At 39.8% G+C, this 14,003-nt stretch overlaps 1 protein-coding gene across 11 annotated transcripts in view; it reads right to left on the reverse strand.

Annotated features, from left to right (window-relative positions):
• Window positions 1-754: 754 nt before the first annotated feature.
• The window catches only part of RBMS1 (RNA binding motif single stranded interacting protein 1), a 221,131-nt gene continuing 207,882 nt past the window's right edge, over window positions 755-14,003 (reverse strand). For 7 of the 11 annotated variants that reach the window (XM_034654614.1, XM_034654613.1, XM_034654610.1 and 4 more), the window contains exons 8-15: window positions 13,317-13,366; window positions 13,097-13,190; window positions 10,557-10,604; window positions 9,617-9,667; window positions 6,938-7,048; window positions 6,066-6,146; window positions 4,054-4,138; window positions 755-3,396 (exon numbers count right to left, since the gene is read on the reverse strand). In XM_034654614.1, coding sequence (XP_034510505.1) covers window positions 4,061-4,138; window positions 6,066-6,146; window positions 6,938-7,048; window positions 9,617-9,667; window positions 10,557-10,604; window positions 13,097-13,190; window positions 13,317-13,366 — 513 coding nt within the window. In that variant the 3' untranslated portion in view covers window positions 755-3,396; window positions 4,054-4,060. The remainder of the gene's footprint in view (window positions 3,397-4,053; window positions 4,139-6,065; window positions 6,147-6,937; window positions 7,049-9,616; window positions 9,668-10,556; window positions 10,605-13,096; window positions 13,191-13,316; window positions 13,367-14,003) is intronic. The other 4 variants (XM_034654617.1, XM_034654618.1, XM_019809688.2 and 1 more) reach the window with 1 other exon arrangement.

The following is a 14,003-nucleotide window of genomic DNA, read 5'->3' on the forward strand; positions in this document are numbered from 1 at the left end:
GTTACCTGCTCTAAACCCCGCTTCTGTCCTTCACACCCACCCTGGCCCACATGGCCGGGAGGTGTACAGAAATGGGGGGTAAGGGTTCTTCTTGCCTCCTCCTCTCACCACTCTGACAGAGCCCTTGGGTGGCAGAAGAATTCTGTATGACTACACTGTAACATGTACTCCGCCTTGGGTAAAGGACTCAGTTTCCTGTACTAAGTGCCTCTCATAAAGCACATCAGTGGGGCAGAGAGTTCTCTCCCCCAAGAATGCTGAACCAGAGCCTCCTACGGGAAACATACGAGGTCACTGAAGGACGCCCACGTCCTCAAGGCATGGATAAGATCGGCCTGAAGTCCTTACCCATGTGCTTGCTTAACACGGCCGGGACCGTTTTTATTCCGTTCTCTTGGTGGTGCACAAGTAGCGCCACAGTCATAGGGTAGCGGTAGGAGAGAGGGAGGAGAGGGGTCTGGCTCTCGGGCCTTTTGGAACAGACCAGAGGTAGACTGTGGCTGACATGAGATGTGGTCAGCTGATGGCTGATGTCTCTGGTCCCTGTACACGGATTTAAGTAACCAGAGGAGGACGAGGTGGACAGGTTTTTCCAATTCTTCTCAAGGAAATGTATTTTGAGTACACAGTGAATCTGAGATAATTTTCAACTCACTTTCAAACCAACTGCCTGAGCCGAAGAAAGCAATCAGAAATGAAATGCACGAAATTCTGATACACAATTAACCCACTTAAAAGAAACTGACAGGAAAAATAAAATTTCAGATGTTTTTTATTCAAAGGTTTTCAAAAGAAATAAAACAGAAAAAGCTAACAATCTGATCAAATGTACAGTTCAAAAATGTCTTTTGGCGTTTAACAACAAGTCCTAGGAAGGAAAACTACAGAGTTATCTTGAACCGGACAAATAAGTTACCACTGGCAAGTTTGTGGCACTAGTAAAACAAAAATAAAAAATTAACTCTCTTGATCATATAGATATCTCTATGAAAATCTTTTTTTTCAATCTGTACAAAAGGTCTTTCTTCATAAATTAATTTTTTTTTATAATTTAATGGCTGTCTACTATGTGATGTTTAACTGATTTTTTTTTATTTTTTATTTTTTATTTTATGTACAGAGGTTATGTTTCCCAAATCTTACCCAGACGAGTATGGCACTTAGTTCAGACATATCTAGCAGCAGATTTCCCCTCCCCTCTAACCGAGCTATCAAATTTCTGTCTTAACTAATGCAAAAATATCAAGTAGTGAGAGACCCAGGTTTATAAATGTACTAGGTACAAGGAGGGCGCTGCGTTTGGTCTGGACTTTCACAAAGCAGTAATATTCCAGGGAGCATAGAACCAATAATACCACAACTTTAAAAAAGGAAACAAAAACAAAAACAAAACACATTTCTCTTAGGACTATGTAATTTCACTAGAATCTACACTTCTCAGAGCAGCAAGGACTTTTGAAACTATGAAATGTCACTGACATCTATAATCAAATACAAGCATAAAATTTAAGAACTAAAAAATACTCGAAAGAAATAACTGCTTAGCCCTAGCTCCTGAGCTAGGAGGATTTGGTCTGTGGAAACAGGGAGGGCCAGCAACCTGTCCCAGCACAAAAGAAAACAGACTCTGAGGTAGATAACTGATCACACACAGTTGACCAGACAAGTACACAGTTTTGGAAGACAACTTAATTTACCATTGCTTTTCAAACGTATGCAATTGTCTTAATAAAAGAGCTTTAATAACAGTGAATTATCTTCTATGTACTAAAGTAGAAATAACTGTGTATTTATGAATCAGGAATTTCATAGTTTCAAAATTGGTTTCTCTTTACACTTAACACTTGTAGTGATGATGTAAAGTGTGGCACTGCTTGGATCCAAATCTTCCTTCATGCTTTTTTTTGTTTGTTGGTATGTGTCCATACATCAATTAAAATTATAAAACCTAAATGCAAAGGTACAAAAAAGGCACATTCTCCTAACCGCAAACTGGTCCGGCAAAAATAAAGAGCACAGAAGATATGATGCTGAGAGAAGGTGGAGCTACTGGTTACTGGCTCTTCGGTCTTTGGTGAAGTTACCTTTAAAAGTGCCAAGTAATTTTGATTTCTCAAATTTATGTAATAGAGAGAGCTAGTAGCCAATCGTTTTGCTTCTATTCCTATCTCAGCTTATGTTTGAAGATAAAATCCTTACTTTTAGCTTTTGCCATTTAGTTGCAATAGCAACGTTTTTCGGTTTGCCAGATCTCAGGCGTAATTCTCAGTCTAAAGCACTATCATTAGTATAAAGGAAGGACAAAACATTCGGTGACTCCGCCCCCGCCCCCCACCCCCAGCCCCAACGCTACCTACACTAAATCTAGAACATCGAGTTAGGTTTTTTTTTTCCTGAAAAAAGGCAAAAAAGACTTTACATTGCATCATACAGCAGATATCCTAAATCAGTCAAACTATCAGAGGAAACTGTTGGCGTACAGCCTTACAAACAAGTTACCCTATTAAAAGTTCCCCAGTCAGAAAATGTGTTTCACACAAAACATTTTTCCCTTCTTGCATTTCACTACCTTACACATTATGTGAAAAATCATTAAAAACACCTACTACATATTTAAAAAAGCCAAAATTTCAGCAACTTTTATTGACTACCTTTTAAAAGCCCTATGCTGCTGTTTTACAAGGCATAATAGACCAGCTCATTTGGTCAAAGCGCTCTACATCATTAGTTTGAACTAACTTTTACTGAAACAGCTACAGCATCAAAGGAGTTAAGGCAAATTGGAATTCATAGAAAAGGAGAAGACACTTCACACTACGTTGAAAGAAAAACGGAAAAGCTAAGAAGAGAGACGCGGAGGGCAACACTGACTACAGCAACACTCACACTCGCAAGCACGGAACACCATGGGGGAAGTCGGACTACTTAAACATCAGAGCCCATTGCATACAGCTGAAGAAAACGCAAATTAAACACAAAATGGACAAAACCACAAAAATCCGGTCATGCACTTGGATAAGTCTTCATGGTCTTTGTGCATACCCAGAAAATTGAAGTTTTCTTTTTTTTTTTTTTTTTTTTTTCTTTTTTTTTTCCCTTTTTTTTTTTTTTTTTTTGCATCGTAACATTTGATAAAAATCTTTTGTTTTTGTTTTTTGTTTTTTTTTTTTTACTAAAATAAACCTGTTCGGGGGAACAGCTACTAGATGAATTTAAGGGTTTTATGCACCTTATAGAACTTATAGCAAAAATAGTTTTAGTTGATTTCATTATAAATAACGTTTTCAAGAACCTGTGCAAAACTGTCAATAATTTCCTAAAGCACAATTGATCAGAAAAATCCATGATTGTTCAGCCTTCACACCCTTCTTCATGTAAGAACGCCCTTCCGTACATCTGGAAGAGAAAAATAAAAGAGAAATGCTCTTGTATGTTTGGTAGAATACAGCACAGAACTTTGTAACCTTCTTCTCACTTTAAAGGTATACATGTGTAACTAAGGCAAGTGATGTGCACCACTGGTGGTAGACCAATAAATGCTAGAACTGAGGACCGTTTCCATGCCTTGACTCCACCTTTCAAACGCGGGACCTATGGCATACTTTTTTTACCAGAGCAACCAGAGCTCTGGATCTAGGGATACGGACGTTAAATTCATAGTCAAGATATTGCTAATCTTGTAATACTAGATGAAGCAAAATCTTTTGCCATATCTCCTTCAAGCTTGTGAGCATGAAAGCAATATAAATTTGGATACATGTATTGTAGGACAAATTTGGTACGTGGTGTACTGATTTGTTACAGATTTTTAGGGTGGATGGGTAAGGAGGATGAGAAAGTATCCATTTGGCTTCAATACGAGGCACTCTTCTTTTTGGATAATCTGCAAATCTACAAAATCAACCAATTTTAACATTTCAATGACACTGGAGTCTTTGGCCAGGATTAAGGCAGTGTGACCAAATCTGAGCTATTCTAAGTACCATTATGATAAAAGAATCATAGACTTGGCTTGAACTGAGCCCTAAGGTTACAAAGATGTTTCCCTCATACCTCACAGTTACTTATTAGGTTGAAAGGTATATGGTGAATGGTCATTAGACGTCTCGACCGCCACCTGCTGCTGGCCACTTGCTTCCTACAACAAAGCAGAGCAGAGGAGACATGAGCAACGAAATCCAAACTCCGCTCCTCCCATCCGTTTCACATCTTAAAATACAAGCGCTCATTAAAGGTGATTTTCTTAATATTACGTAGGGTTTTCAGGGTTAATGATCTTCCTAAGGAGTTAAGATGTCTTACAGACCCAAAGACCCAAAGAACCTCCCACCCCAACTTGAAGAGTTGGCTCTTCACGTCAAGTTACAATTTATCAAACAAATATCTTATCCCTTGGAGCCAGATGTGCCTTGGAATTCAGTATTTTCAGACTTTAGAATCTGAAAAATGGTAGGCATATACCCTTTATCACAGAATATACCCAGCGGGGCCTAGAGCTACACCTCATTACCAAACACATGACCAAGTCTACACAGAAAGATATAAATATACACAGTAAGTGGGCTAAGATTTTGTCTTGTATCAGTTCAGGTTGGGTTTTGCCACAGGTCAGGTTTTTGCTAAAGCAGTTACAAAGAGAATTTTTATTTTCAGATTTTACTGTGTGTTTCAGAACGGCAGATAAGGGATTGTGGGTTCTGGTATCTGTGGTTGTCAATAAGTACACAAATTTAAATCAATCAGCAGAAAAAAAAAACACAACAAGAATGCCCCCAAATAATCCAACCACAGTCCTAGGGCTGTTTCTGCAATTGGAACCTATGGGATCTACCTAGTGGGTAGGATTGATTGGGATGCTGAAATTTCCTTGGAATTTTAAGGGTACTATGCAGAAAAATGCTATGCTTTCTGTCCAATCCCTTTTTTTAAAAAAAAAAATTTGTATTTAAATTAAATTTAGTTAAAATATAGTGTTTTAATAGCTTCGGGGTAGAATTCAGTGATTCATCAGCTGCATATAACACCCAGTGCTCATTGCATCAAGTGCCCTCCTTAATGCCCATCACCCAATTATCCTATCCCCTATCCACCGCCCCTCCAACAACCCTCAGTTTGTTTCCCATAGTTAAAAGTCTCTTATGGTTTGTCTCCCTCTCTGTTTTTATCTTATTTTTCCTTCCCTTCCCCCATGTTCATCTATTTTGCTTCTTAAATTCCACATATGAGTAAATTATATGGTATTTGTCTTTCTCTTTCTGTCCACTCTTAAGTGTCAGTCTTCTTCCATTATCATTATATCTGCATCTTCCATAATAATAAGAGTTTTTAGCTATCCTAATAGCCTCTATAAAAAAAGGTATGGTTTGTTCCTCATCCCTGTTAACAATTCTGAAACACCAGTTTTTTTTTCAACTATCTTAATTATAACTGATTTCTTCTTGTAGTTATTATTATTAACATAATCTTTGCTACCAGGATTGCAAACTCCAGCTTTATCCTAATTTGCGTGTTAAGTATACCTTTGCAGGAGACGAGACAGATTCTTAAAGGGTATGAAATGTGCTACAAGTGGGATGCTGCATGGCTCAGTTGGTGAACCGTCTGCCTTCAGCTCAGGTCATGATCCCAGGGTTCTGGGATCGAGTTCCGCATCGGGCTCCTTGCTCAGTGGGGAGCCTGCTTCTCCCGCTGCCTGCAGCTCCCCCTGCTTACGTGCGCGCGTGCTGTCTCTCTCTCTCTCTCTGACAAATAAATAGCACATGTGCGCTCTCTCTCTGACAATAAATAAAGTCTTAAAAAAAAAAAAAAGAAAGAAAAGTGCTACAAGCTTGGAAAATAGCTCTGGGAACTTTAGGGGTGTGGCCTGGATGCTGCTACACTAATCTGTATGCAGAGAATTATATTTCATAGTTGAAAATAACCCTAGCTCTATATGCCCTCTGAACTCCATTCTTTATGCAAACATTTGACTTCTGACTGATTTTTCTTTGAGTTCCATCTAATTTACCCATTTCTGAAAGTACTCATTGCCAGAATGGCCATGGGGGGGGGCGTGTTGCACCAACCTCAGTGGGAACTGCCGTTGTCTGCACGTGTGTGTACTGCGGCAAATAAGCTCCTTGCATCGCCGATGTCGCAGGCATGTACTGAAAAGGACAATGTGGTCAGGATGGGAAGTGATAAGCCATGCAAAAATCCTGAGTGTTTGGAGAATTTTGAGATGGGATGTCAAGTACTTGGAAATCTCGAAGAAGAAATGTAAACAAGCTACCTCAAAGTTTAATTAATAAGTATGTCATATGGAAAGTGAAGTGACTGTTTCTACTTTCTGAATTTGTCAAACGAAAACTCCCACCTTTCTTTGGATTTCCCAACAAACATACACGTGCATGACGATCACTAAGGCTTCTCATTGCCTTTGTTCTTTTCTGCCACCACTGACATGGTCTGAATTAAAAGCCTTCGGCCATCTTACCATCTAAACGTTATGTTGATATATGTCCATCCTGGAAGGTCCTCTGATAGAGGCTCGATCTCGATCCCCCAACTGAGTCCCCTGGACTTCGGAGAAGTCTGTCAATCCTAAGATTGTGATATAGTGCCCCCCAAATTCCGTAAAAGAAGTGAAGGGAGGAAAAATTCCCTGCCTTTCACACCCTCATCACCTTCATCTTTTGCTTCATGACACCAGGTGTGCAGTGTGAATGCGAGGCACCAGTTTGCAGGGCTAGATGTGGTCATGTGTGCGCTAGGTTCTGGCAAAGGAGAGATACCCAAAGGATAGACATTTAGTCCATCAATTAATCATGTGGAAGGCAATGTGGGGGGTGAGAGGGGCTCAGACATCATCTCTGGACATCCCAGAGCCTGTAATTGAGGCTGCATTAATTTACCCTCCTCTGTTTGCTGAGACACACGATATTAATTTGCCACCTACTGTTCCCGTGCTGCCTAGCGACAGATGACTCATCTGCTGGGCCAGAGGGCTGATCATAGATGCAGGCTGTAGTGACATGGTGTGCTCCATCGAGGGAGTTAACACGGCCCCCTGGGGATCGGGAGACAAGCACAACGTCAGATAAACTCACCGAGAGAGTTAAGAGTCTGTCATTCCTTTTGCAAAGGAAAACGCCTTAGTTTGTTGAGAAATGGGAACCAAAATAACCTCCTCTCAAACTTGCTTACGGTATCATAAACAATTTCCTAAAAACCTTCTGGGCGATGCTTCCTAAAACTTTTTTGAGAGCGTTCATTTCACCAAAATGACTGCATTAAACATCCTTCCTGCCTTTCCTTTCACTCCCGTGCAAAGCAAGCTAGTCCAGCAGGAGGAGCTGTAGCAGGAAAAGACGATTTCCGGAGGGCTGGGGTTACAGAAGTGCTTTCTTCATTTTTTAAAAAATAAATGACAGTTGATGTTTTATGCAGCCACAAAACAATAGGCCACATTGAATATTTATAAATACAGAGTCTTGTTTAAAAGTGTTCTGTACAGAGAGTCATTTGATTCAAGATCAGGCTGTTAGGATCAAGAGCACCTTCTCCATTCACTGTTTCTCAGAACTTTCAGCTATAATTTGGTGCCAAGGGAGGGAAGGAGATTCAGATATGATTAATAATCCGATGTCAGATCCTCTGATTCATCTGAAAAAAATTCTGGTCATTAAAAATAAAATTAAATATAATTAAACAAAACCGGGGGGGGGGGAACCACCCACAACCCAGGCTGGCCTCCCCCTAGTACACGGCTGTTAGCACTGTCAGGGTACGACTGCCCAGATTCCAGCCTCGGCATGTTTGTAAAGTTGCAACCAGGGTACATAAACAATTTCATATCCTAGGTTTTTGCTTTCAACCTAACATTCTATTATAAATATTTACCTCAGTGCATAGCCATCATTATCATCATTTTTAATGATTGCATAATGGTACACTGATTGTCTAAACCAAAATTTAATTAATTCTATTTCTGGATTTCTGCATTTTCTCTAATTTATCCTGTATAATAGTCTTACGGATTATATCATTCCCCTCACTTTTGCAATCACTCAATTACCCGAGAGTGCAATTATTCCGACACATCCTATCAATATTAATGTTATGTTTTTGGTATTATTGCAACCGATCTACCCCTTCAATACACTGTTTTTTATTGCAAATCGGAACACAATTGAGGTCAGAGCCTGGTGTGCAGGCACTTTAATTCTGGTTGCCGGCAGTTTGAACTGGGTGGGGAAAGGGAACGGGGCGTCAGATAGGAACCATCTGCACACGCTACCACTGTCTCCTCAGAGATGTTAAACTGGGACATGTGCAGGCTTTGTCTCTAAAAGTTGCCAAAAAAAGATAGAGATGTGTGTCAGAAATGGTTTGTTGTTAGTGCAGTTCACAGAAAATTTGTTCTTTTTAAATTTTTAGTGTGCATCATCAAAAAGTGTGTGGTAACATGGAAATGATTCCTAAGCCCAGAATATGCTGAAGGAATTTCCTGCTTTTCTCATTCATGTGTAAGAGCTACTGTCCAAGACTGTGCGTACAGAGACAAATATGTGCGCGTGTTTATAGAGACGCACACATACGTCATCCGAGAGCTCGTCTCCTGTGCTATCAACCCAACATGTTTTACCAGCTGCTTCAAAGTCACCTCGGCAACTTCCTGTTTCGAACTTGTCCCTACACTGCTGTTTCATACATACAGGTCTTACACTGCACGGTGTCCTCTTCAGGAGCTGTCCTGAGAGAAATTCCTGCCTCGCCTTAAGGCCAACAACGGTGCGCTTCTCCTAAGCAACTGACCTGTTTTTCTCTTCTAAGTACTGTGAACTGTTTTGCTTATTAGAATTCCCATTTGGCCTCAGTTCCTGGAAAGCACAGGGCCAAATCTGGGGCCCTCTCATGCCGGACATGTAGGTCATTGTGTTGGGCACTGTTCGCTTTTCTTGTGATTTTGTTCTCCACCTTGATTTTTCAACTTTTAAAATTCAGGCTTTAATTTAACAAACTGGATTTTATGTATCTTTGAAAAACAAATTAAACACGCTATCTATGAATGGGAAGTGTAACTCAATTAAAAAATGTAATATGTACGCAAGTAGAATGAATGCTCAAGTCACGAAAGAAGTCACATTTACCAAAGAAAGTGTTACTGCTTTAGTATTTATAATTTCCACCCAGAGGTTAAGTAAAACTGATAAAAATCTCTAGCTTCCTTTTGAACACTTTATATTTGCATTAAACGGAATACAATTTAAAAATGTGAGCTGTTTTCATACCAACTACTGTTAAAAACACAGCAATTTAAAAACTTTAAAATTTAAAAATTCAGTTGAATGGACTTCTACAGAACTGCATGAAGAAGAAAATGTTATCCTGCTTCAAATAGGATATACTTCAAGTTCTCACAACTGCAAATTTGATTTAATTCAACTGCCAATTTGTTTTAAAACAAGGGTGGGAGGAAGTTTTATAATGAACTTGTACATTCTCATATTCCACGCTTAAAATTTCCCAAATCCCATACCATCTTTGGCAAAAGGTTTTAACCCAGAGAGTGGTCTTCCGAATGTATGCACAGCTTAGCTTGCAAACCACAAAGCCAATAAGTTGAGAAACTTACGGGGTGCTGTAGGATATATGGTTGAGGTTGCATCCAAGAAGGACTCTGCACCTGGAAAAGGGAGGGTTTTGAAAGAAACATTGATTTCCATTGGAATGTAGGCTCTCTCTTTCTCTAGAGCTCTTTTAATCATGTTAAAATCTACAGAAGGAAAATAAGGAAGCAATACTATCAATGATTAAAAAGATTAAGGCAGTTAGAGTTCTTGGCAAACGGGTCACTCTGAATAGGATGAAATGATTATATAAAATCAAGTTCCACTTGCCCATTCAAGAAGTATTTACTGAGTACCAGGCATCAAAGAGAAAAAGGCAAGTAACACATGGGCCCCACCCTCAAGAAATTTACCAAGAATGGAGATGAAACAACTAAACAACTCAAATAGTGAAAAGTGTGATAACTGAGGTATGAACTAGGCACTTTAGGAATACAGATGAATGAGAATTCCAGCACATCTTGTTACACACTAATCCTTAAAGTATGTGCTTATTTAAAAAGAATAACGAAATTCAATCCCTCTTTGATACCAGGATACTAGGTTTCAGAAATCTTGTCGGGTGGTCAACAATTTCTAGTTAGTGTGGAAAATAAAAATCTGAAAGTCAGATTTAGGAAATGAAAAACTTTTGTAACTCGATCTTGACATGTACAGTCAAAAGGGCACCTGCACAGAAGACCCTCTCGTTGAGGAATAAGACAGGAGAGTCAGGTTCCGTGGCAGGAAAGCAAGCCTGCGCAGCCTGCCACTCAAGAGAAAAAATATCAGTCCATTTCTTGATGCCCAGAGCTCTCCTGAGACTACATAATTTTTAAAAAATCAGTTTCAGTCTCTAACTCTAACCACAAAACCCTCCTGTATCTTACCCCTATGGTTAACTTCAGAGGTTCTATAGAGAGGATATGGGGAAAAGTCATGGGGGAAGAATGTATTGTGATTTACCTTGATAGCAGAGCCCCGATACTTGTTTTCTCTGGTTTCCTTTGCCACCTAAGGCAGACCAAAGTTAAGTGCTTCTGCCTTGTTAACATTTCAGTTATTTGGACTGCAGCCTTTCCCCATTGGGGTACTGGTGGTTTCTCGCAGATGCCAATTTCTCAAATCCAATTGTATAAGCGTATGGTGCTTTAGTGGAGAAAGGCCCACTCCAACACGAATGGGAGGCCTTCACTGAATAAATCATGGGGAGGAGAGCAGCTCCCTGGAGACCCCAACTGGGGCCAGATGCTCTCATTTTTTTGTATGCTTTCAGTGGTCTTAATAATCTAATAGCTTAGAGCATTATGGGGTTAGGGAGCTAGAACACCTAATCCAGTTTTTTTTAAGCAGCAAATCAGCTGCTGTCAATTTCTATTTCTCAATTTTCCCTAACTATAAAATGGGAATAATAATCTATGTGCTTTGAGTTCTTTACCATTGGTTCTCTACCCTCCTTTGGGTCACAGATCCCTTTGAAAACCTGACGAAAGAAACAGAACTGACTTCCCCACAGCTAACTGCATACACATAAGCGACATTTTGCAAACAATATGAGAGAATCTCAGACTACTTAAAGCTCACCGGCTGACCCTACCGTGGCCCTGAACTTACGCGGGTTAAGAACCTCAGTCACAGCGAGTGTCGGGCAAATGGAATGAAATTCCACATGTATCTTAGGGACACACAGAATGCCAGAAGAAAGGAGGCCTTTGAAATGAAATGTTGTTTCCAGTTAGGTATATCAAATCTACTATGAATAACTGGCCTCTGGATTCTTCTTATGCTATGAAACAATTCTGTGGCCAAAGTGCTCACTGCCTGACAGCAAAGTGGGGAAACGGAGGTGGTGGGGAGAGGCACTCATAGCTCCAAGAGCCACGGCGGCACACACCCAAATTAATGTGCACAATCATCCACCTGAGGATAAGCTTACGTGCCCCTCTTTCCAGTGATCTACATAAACAGCAGAGGTTTCCAAGGTCAGAGAAGACTACCTTTCATTGGGGAATTGTTAATTAGGGAAAACATGCTAGAGCAGATCTCACTGAGTCTTACATAGTCAGGGAAAATATAGAAATTTTAAGTCCAAAATAATGAAGGAGGCATTAAATGAGGGAATACTGTGGCCGGCAGATTGAAGCACCAGCTCAAGTAACATAAAAAAAGACAGATAAACGAAAAGAAAATGAGGGACAACTGAGAGGAAGACAGAGAAAAGACCTGAAAGCTGAGGGAGCTGTGAACGCTCCTATACAACTTCATGATTCATTATTCAGAGCTACTTTAAAGTTTTCGGACATAACCGCCTTGATGATATTGCTAACGTTGAGCAAGTCCTTATTTTCAGTATAACGAAGGCACTCTCATCAGCCTGCTAGTCCTGCATATGTATTAATGATGGTGGTCATGGTCAGAGCTAACATTTACTGACCACTAACGATAAGCCAGGGACTGTGCTGAGCTCTTCACATAACCAGTCTCATTTAGTTTTTATAACAAGCCTAGGAGAAAGAAACTATTATTATCCCCATTTTAAAGATGAGGAAACCGAGGTTTACAGAAGTAAAATAACAGAGTTATTAGATATTGTAGTCCCCTAACCCCAGAAATCAGGGCTACAATATCTAATTCAATTGTTTTAAAAACAAGAATACACAAGAGTTTAGTTCAGTCACACAGATCTCAACAGTCAACAAGAGAACTCTATTCCCACATGTCTGTGACTGAACTCTGTTATTATGCTTCTGTGTGGGCCAAAGGCGATAGCCCTGTTTGAGGTACTCAGATATAGGAGGAGAGGTGTGTATGCGCACACATTGTACGCCACTGGGTTCACTGTATGCGCACACATTGTATACCACTGGGTTTGTGGAGAATAGGAGCTAACCCTGCAGTAAAACCAAATTCATCTTATAACAAGGTGCTTACGGAGATCTTGGTTCTAAGTTGGGAATCTATTTGAACATGAAGCCTCCTCAAAATTACCTGTTTAAACAAGGAGTCACCTCCTTTTTTTTGTTTTTGGCCTTAAATCTCACTGCATTGCTCATTTAATGTTACCTGATAGAGACCCGGCTTTATTTATTAGCATGTTTACTTGGTCTTTTCTTAGTCCCTGCTGATGAATACATCACGACAACGGTACACACCTCTTCTGTATTTTACCTAATGTCACTTCTTTTTAAGTTTCAACTTCTGGGACACGTGATGTCCAACAGCAGAGCCCGCTGGGGAGGAAGCATTTGGGTTCATCCCAGTTCTAGAATGCTACGATTTCAAGGACTGACAACCGATAACCATTTTCCCTTGTTTTATATTCTCCTATACATAAAAGCAAATCACTCTGTCAAATAAAAAGCAGCTTCTTCTAAATTGGGTATCCAAGCTGCATAACATCTGACTTAGGTTTCATTATAAATGTTCAAAATTTTAAGACACATAAAAACGTAGCAGTGGTTCACGGCCGACAAGCTGTCATGCTCTTGAATCCTAAAGGTACAAACCTGGTAGGCAGATACAGGAGATGCGATATAGGGTGTGAGAGAAGTCTGAGTGATCATTCGGTTTGTAGCAATACTGTATGGTGAAGGATAGAATCTAGAACAAACACAAAAGCCTTTATTAAGTCATCCTTTAAAAAGAATAATTCCCAGGACAAACGTCTGATATTTTCCACCTTCACATTTTCCCTCAAGCCATCATGCATTTATCTTAATGACATACCCGTTCTGTATAGCAGCTGTGGTTGGGTCATAAGTAAGTGTCATTCCAGCCTATGGGAAAGCAAAAGAAATAGAATCACTTACCCGCAAGGGCATGGCTTAAAAATTCCATTTCTTAGAGTCATGGCAACACAAAATAGAGATAGTTTAGTAGCATTTGATAAAATTAGAAGTTTCCTTTAGACAAACATAAACTCAATATAAGAATTAAGCTCTACGTCTGTACTGTTCCATTTGGTAGTCATTAGCTGCGTGCAGCTACTTCCAATTAAAGGAAAATCGGAGTCCCTCCAGCACACTGGCTATATCTGAAGCGCTCAGGCAACCACATGCAGCTCGTGGTTACCACTGGACAGTGCAGACTCCAGAGCGTTTCCACTGGATGGCACTTCCCTAGACATTCCTGAACCAGCACGTTACTTCAAAAAATTCATTGAAAATAAATATGGAGAAATGGACATCCAACATTTTTAAGCAATTGATGTCTTTTTCTTAAGACCCTCATTCAAAAGAATTAAGCAAAAAACTCAACAGCAAATGCACTACTTGTTTTAATAACATTATACTTAGGATAATTTCTGAGTCCTTATAAATGTAAACCTCTAAGAAGCCACGACATTAAAAATATACAAAACAGTTGTGCATTTCTTATAGCAATTTAAAATGCTCTTTTGCTTTCCATGCAGCT

The sequence above is a fragment of the Ailuropoda melanoleuca genome, chromosome 2 (genome assembly GCF_002007445.2).
Source record: "Ailuropoda melanoleuca isolate Jingjing chromosome 2, ASM200744v2, whole genome shotgun sequence".
In the NCBI taxonomy this organism is placed as follows: Eukaryota; Metazoa; Chordata; class Mammalia; order Carnivora; family Ursidae; genus Ailuropoda; species Ailuropoda melanoleuca.